The following is a 6,946-nucleotide window of genomic DNA, read 5'->3' as shown; positions in this document are numbered from 1 at the left end:
TTATGAATTTTAATCTGAATTTCTTAATCTTTTTTTGTGAATTTTGAAGCGCTCTATTTTTTAAAGTTGAACTTCTTGTTATTTTAATTTTTTAACTTCTTGTGTCCATTCTTTAATAACGAGGAAAATCTGAGTTTTCTATAATCATCAAACTTCTCCGTCTTTTTATATGGACTTCCTAGTTTTTTTGTTAATCTTTTTTTATGGAATTTTGAAATGCTCTATTTTTAAAAGTTGAAATTCTTGTTATTTCATTTTTGAACTTCTTGTTTCCGTTCTTTAATAACATGGAAATTCTGAGTTTTCTATAATCATCGAACTTCTCCATTTATTAATTTGGACTTCGTGGTTTTATTTATTTTAGTAACGGGAAAAATCCTAAACTTCCTGAGTTACACAACCTGAACTTCCCTTTGTAGGAACCCAACCTTCAGGCTATCTTCGCAACCGTGTCTCCCCGCTTGATTTTTTCTGGTCAGTCGTGTTCTATGTGATGTAAGTGTAATCTGCAAATGGTTTTTAGCAACTAAATGCCCGTTTTAAATAGGAATCTCGCTCATTGGCGGATTTGCTCTCGGGTCGTGATGAAACATGCCTCTATTACAATTTTACCACGTGAAAAACATGAACTTCTCGGCATGACTACCTGAACTTCACTCTGTTTTTTCACGTGTTTTTTTACTCGTAGCTCTCCATCCACTCACCGGAATTGAGCAAGTGATATACTGATGGAAAGCTAATGTAAACACGCAACTTTCCCCTGTTGATCATTTTTTCATACTCGCGACTATTTTAAAAGTTTTTCATCCGAAATTCATTCATTGCAGTAGTTGAACTCCCCACTGCTTTCACGTTGAACTTCTGTGACGTATTTTCGTTTGTAATTATCTCATCCATTCGTTACTATTACACAAATTATATTCCTTTTGTACAAACCCTTCTCACAATATTTTTTTTTAACTTTCTTCGACAGAGGACTTGAACTTATAACAACAAAACTTTTAGTCTTTGCTTTTTTATTCTTTTTTAATACAAAATACACACCGTGTAGTACGTGAACTTCTGGCAATTATCAATCTGAACTTCTCTCGGTTACGTGAAAATATCAGAGTTTTTTATGAATATTAATCTGAATTTCTTAATCCTTATTATTAATTTTGAAGCGCTCTATTTTTAAAAGTTGAACTTCTTGTTATTTTTTTTTGAACTTCTTGTTTGCATTCTTTAATAGCAAGGAAAATCTGAGTTTTCTAGAATCATCAGACTTCTCCATCTTTTTAATATGGACTTCTCCATCTTTTTAATCTATTTTTAAAAGTTGAACTTCTTGTTATTTTATTTTTGAACTTCTTGTGTCCATTCTTTAATAACGAGAAAAATCTGAGTTTTCTATATTCATCGAACTTCTCCATCTTTTTAATATGGACTTCCTGGTTTTATTTCTTTTAGTAACAGAAAAAAGCCTACTTTCTGATAGACATCGAGCCACTCCGTTTTTAAATTTGTACAAAACGCACACTGTGTAGTATGTCAACTTCTGGATAAATGCATAAATACGTTACCCCAGTAGGATGGTTCATGGTAAATTTGCAACAGACGAGCGATAAAATCTTATAATGCTGCCACCTCAACCAACTGGCACGCACAAAGATGAGCAGGGAGAGGGAATGATGCAGCGGCAGCCTGAGCATTAGAGGCAGGGCTCGCCACCAGGGGCAGCGCAGAGGAGGGCAGGCTCATGTCGCCAGGGGGCGGTCAAACTCCAAACCCTCTCCACGCGAGCTCGTTGAATGTTGGACATTAAGCAAAGATTGCAACAATTGCAGCATTGCTGTAGGTCAGCATGATCGCCTCAAGGATCATGTTCACACCAAGCTCTTTCCTCCATCTCAGCATGTCTGCACACATATGCATCGCATTAACAGCGTCAAACTTCATGTCCTTCAAGAAGCTGCATGACAAATCACATGGCAAGTTTCAGATCATGGCATTTCACAACGTTATCCAAATTGTAGAAGGCAAAAGGGGCAAGAAACTCTGAAGCTATAGGCACAAGAATGATCAAGAAATTAACCAAAGTGGAGCACATTTAAAAAATATATATTAAAAATTGCTTTAAGATATAAAATTCAGTCCATGATATTCACACTATTTTGCAGATCAAAAGGACTTTAGATGCACTCACATTGATAACTATGGGAACACCCCAATAGAGCATTCATCACAAGACCAAAAGAGAGTAACCTGGTGGTCGTGGCCTCTTAATCTAGTCGGACAATTTCATCAACCAAAAAAGCATCTTGCTCTTCACTGTGGCACTCTGATTCAAGAATTGAAGGGAATTTCTTTTGCATACTATCTTGTATGCTTTCATTAGTCTGTTCCCCTCCAAATGATAATTTACTCCTTGCCAAAAGACACGGCGATGCAAGCAACAAGGTATTGCAGCAATAAGAGTTGGGACCAAACTTACAGACTCCATAGCAAGAATAGTTAGTGTATATAGGCTCTCCCAGTAAGCAGCAAAACAAAGGATTGCGCAACTAGATATGATCATCTAATAGCACTTAGCTGATGCTATTTGAAGAACACAACATATATATATACGGTCTATTCTGCTAATACTAGCAGAATAACTATTCTGATAACACTTCCGCACTGTACGCTCAACGCAAGTGCACGTCATTGTTTGAACCAAGTGTGCCGCAGTACTCACACGAGTGAACTTCGTGTCAGAAAAAACGGCACGCAGTGTTTTTCGGTATTGTTTTCGCTGTAATTGTTTAACCATTTATCGGAATGAGGCGTATAATATACCCTTCGAAAGCTATTGATTAGGCGCAACTTCGCCATGTTGAACACTTTTCGAGATTCCACGCGGTTCATGAGCAGTTTTAGAAAAGGTGCGGCGCACACCGAGTGGCAGCAAACATTTTTTAGCCATTTCTTCTAAACCGTTTGTCGGAATGAAGCAAATGATACACCGTTGAAAAGACGTTGTCGAGGCACATCTTTTTCATATCTATTATTTTTTCTAATTCGTTACGGTTTAAGAGCAATTTCAAATTTACTAAATCGTGGAATTCTGTTTTTAAATTTTTTGAAATTTTCGGTACTGTTTTTGCTCCAGTTTTCTAACCGTTTGTCGAAATAAGGCGTATGATACGCCATTGTAAAGCTGGACGAGGTGCAACTTTCATATGTTGAAATGCTTTTGATATTCCTTACGGTTGTTAGTTAATTTTGAAAATCGTGCAACTGATGATGAGAGGCAGCAGCCCTTTTTCGCGAAATTTTTACAAACTGTTGGTCGAAATGATTCAAGTTATACGCCATTGGAAAGACATCGATGAGGCGCAACTTTTTCATGTAGAACACTCTCCGATTCCTTACGGTTTAGGAGCAATTTTGATTTTAATGAAATGCGGACACTGTTTTTTCGCGACACCAAAATCGTCGCATGTACTGCATCAGACAGAAAACCACACTTCTTTAGACTAAAAACTGCACTTCATCGGACAAACAAGTGCACTCCATGATTTCTTTTTTGTGGGACGTAAATTTTCCAAACGAGATGGAGTGCACTGATTCAGACGAAAAACCGCAGTGCTTCGGGCGAGCAATTCTTTTGTCGGACGTAAAAAATTTCAAGAGTGTATTACAAAGTCCTTTGGAGCGGACTTTTTTAAAGACCGGAGTGCACTGCATTTTTCTTTTTCTTTTTCTCTACAGAGTTTTGATTTTCTCGTAGTGCACTGCATATGTCTATTTTTGGTTTAAAAATGAAATATGCACTGCGGGACGAGGCAAGTGGCCTGCATTGTTTGTTTGCACGCTACACATTACACACAAGAATTCATCCACATCTCTTTACTCTCATTTCCTGTCTGCATTTTCTCAAACAACAAAATAAACTTCTTTTAAAGGAAAAGTGATGCTCTCTTGTCCTGCACAACAAATTATTTTTTCAAGAAATGAAAAACATGGGTGTAGTGGGCTGCATCAATCGGCTACAATAACCCTTTTTTCATGAAAATGAACCTCTCTATCATACCAATCGAACTGCATTGGATCAAACTTAAACAAAAACAAAAAAGAGTTAACTTGTGAAAGAAGAGAACTTCCAACATACACAGAAAACTTCATCATCACTGGTCAAAAATATTCTTTGCACTTTTTTGAAGCTACGCCAACGAGACACAGGGAGTTCGTTATACTTTTGATGCTCTCTTTTTTGAAGCTACGCCAACAAAGTTTCGGTGTGTTTTAACAGAACGACAACCCAATCATCATACTTTTTCCTTGAAACACAAAAACGAGGACCCATGGACAAACTGCACCACGGCAGGGCACCCAACCACACTACAGTTTTTGCAATTTTGCGTCCCAAAAAAAGAACCGCACCGCCCCACGCACAGAACCGCAAAACACCGACGACGAGCTGCACGACCACGATCTTTGCAAACGGCACACCACGAGATGAAAATGATGAACAACTGCAGTGCACTAGGGGGAAGAAGATGGGTCGGAGCAGGATCAGGAAGCTCCCGTCCATGCAAGCAAACTGCACGCCGCTCCCTACCAAACGGCCCGACGCCGCGCCTGGAAACTTGTACGTACAATTTTTTTCATTTCGACAGTGCACTACAAAACAAAATTCAGTGAGCTTGAACAAAAAATCGAACTGCAACAGTTGGAGGAGGGAGCTCGTTACAGGCCATTGGGGGGGGGGGGGGGGGGGGGGATAAGGAGGAGCATGCCACCACAGCCACCGTCACTGCTCCGACAACCCAGCCGACCTGTGTAATGAGCAGCCTGTACTTGGGAGCACACCCGGCTTGTACTGCACCGCACTGCCGTGCAAATCTGCACCGCACAGTTAACCCCAACACACTACAAACATCATATAACTACCAGAACAAACGACACTACCTGATGCAGTATAGGTACACAACACTCTCATGGAAAACAAAAGTGTTCACAGAGTGTATTCAGTTCAGTGGTTGTCTAACCTGCCGAGGCCACAGACGAGGAGTTCCCACATGCCGGTGGGCACCGGCAAGGCAGGGGCTTACCGCTCGGCACCACCACATCGAGAGGCAAAACAAACTGCATGGGGGTATCCAGCGAACTTCACCAGGTGACTAGTCCCACATCGCTGGTGGGATACAAGCAACCAGATCGGCGATGCACGGCTCCATCATGCTTTGTCGGTAGACCACAGCGACCACCGAGCGCACCTGGCGAGCCACCGAGCTGCACTAATCCATCCATCCATCCAGTGACGGACTGCACACAGGCGAGCGAGCTGCACGAACGCGACAGACGTACTGCACGCAGGCGAGCAAGCTGCACCAACGCGACGGACGTACTGCACGCCGTCGGGGGGCGGACTGCGTGCGTGCCAGTGTGCACTGCGGAGAGAAGGTGAGGGCTCGGGGCCGAGCCGGCTGGGCGAATGGAGTGCAGATGCCGGGAGCGCTAGAAGGGAAGGTGGGTCGGCGAGGGATCCCTCCATGATCACGGACGACGGGGCTGGATCCAGACGGATCCGCCGCAGGGGAGGCGCTAGGATGCGGGGGCGCTCGACATGATCACCACCAAGAGGGAGGGGCTGATGGCCGGAGGACGGTTGGACAGGGTAGATCTCCGGTTGCGACACCCGCTTGAAGAGGGAGGAGGTGAGGAGGGTGACAGATCCAGTCAGGGGAGAAGTTCGTTGGGTGGGGGCCGCGAGGGAGGCACGAGATCGAGCTGGGACCGTGCGGGCCGCGCCCGTCAGCGGCAAGTCGTGGCCGCCCCCGCCTCGATCTAGACTGAGTCGTCGTTGGGGGAGGTGTCCGCCCACTGCTGGATCGGGCGCGGGGAGGGAGACTGTGGTGGACGAGGGGATGGGGACGGGCGGGCGTCGCGAGGATGGGGATGGGCGGCCTGCCGGCGGCCTGGTGGGAGGCGTGGGGGTGGTGGGGCGCCGGAGGTGGGTGGTGGTGGGGCGCTGCGGGGTGGGTGGTGCTGGGGAAGGTGGGCAATGGGGTGGGTTCCTGTGTGGAGAAGGCGGGGTGCGGGGTGGGTGGTGTGTGCAGAATAAGGTCTTAGAGGGTGTTATCATAATAGAGAGAGAGAGAGTTCAGATGGAGTAGGGCAGGAAGATGGCACCAATGCAGGAGCTCGTCGGTGAACAGCCTGCACGGGGAGCGGCGGCGGGTGGTGCATCTCGAGCTCCCCCCGCGCTGTCCTGACCTTGCACCCACGTCCAAGTGGGTGGATGGACGTGGTCCCCCGCGGTGGCAGCTGACGATGGTGGTGGGTCGTTACTGCATCTGGAGTGGAGAGGAGCTCGAATGGATGGAAGGAAGGATGGGGCGCGCCAGAGCACACTCGGCAGATTGCGTAGGAAGGGCATGCAGGTCGCGCCGGAGTGCAGTCGGAGGTGGTCCCGGGAGGAGGCCTGCTGTGGGGTTGCAGGAGGCGGGGTCCGGCCACGGCGGCGTTTGTGGTAGGCGGCGGCGGGGCGTGCAGGAGTTCGTGCGGCGGCGGGGGATCCTGGGAGGTCGGGCGGCGGCGGGGTAGTTGGGGGAGGTCGCGTGGCGGCGCGGGGGGAGGTGGGTCTGGGCCGGGGCAGGAGATTTAGTGGTGATGAGATCGGGGGTAGGTATTTTTTTCTTTTATCGTTGTAGTTGCGGGAGTTCAGCCACTCCGCTCGCGCTCGTTATGAACCCGTTGTGATTCAAATAGTTATTCTAATCCTGGGATTAGAATAGTGTTGTCCTACACATATATATATATGTATGTATATATATATGTATGTATATGAGGGAGGGGCGCCACACAGGGACCACGTCAATCTCTTAGCCATGTGCGGCGCCCCTCTTCACAGTTTCGTCCCTCGGTCATTTTTTCGGAGTTCTTAGGCGAAGCCCTGTGGAGATAGCATCACCACCATCAT

At 46.0% G+C, this 6,946-nt stretch overlaps 1 protein-coding gene across 2 annotated transcripts; it reads right to left on the bottom strand.

Annotated features, from left to right (window-relative positions):
• Positions 1 to 3,942: 3,942 nt before the first annotated feature.
• Positions 3,943 to 6,592, bottom strand: LOC123070427 (vegetative cell wall protein gp1). 2 transcript variants are annotated; one of them, XM_044493653.1, is made up of 2 exons: positions 5,013 to 6,592; positions 3,943 to 4,893 (listed from the first exon to the last, which is right to left on the bottom strand). In XM_044493653.1, exon 1 carries the CDS (start codon positions 6,107 to 6,109, stop codon positions 5,201 to 5,203), a length of 909 nt encoding a protein of 302 aa, XP_044349588.1. In that variant the 5' UTR covers positions 6,110 to 6,592; the 3' UTR covers positions 3,943 to 4,893; positions 5,013 to 5,200. The 2 variants fall into 2 exon arrangements, with proteins under 2 accessions (XP_044349588.1, XP_044349587.1); XM_044493652.1 differs by having other exon boundaries at positions 3,943 to 4,866.
• Between the last annotated feature and the right edge of the window lie 354 nt (positions 6,593 to 6,946).

Source organism: Triticum aestivum, chromosome 3B (genome assembly GCF_018294505.1).
Source record: "Triticum aestivum cultivar Chinese Spring chromosome 3B, IWGSC CS RefSeq v2.1, whole genome shotgun sequence".
Lineage (NCBI taxonomy): Eukaryota > Viridiplantae > Streptophyta > Magnoliopsida > Poales > Poaceae > Triticum > Triticum aestivum.
Note: the sequence above shows the minus strand (reverse complement) of the source record. Positions and strands in the feature narration are given on the sequence as shown.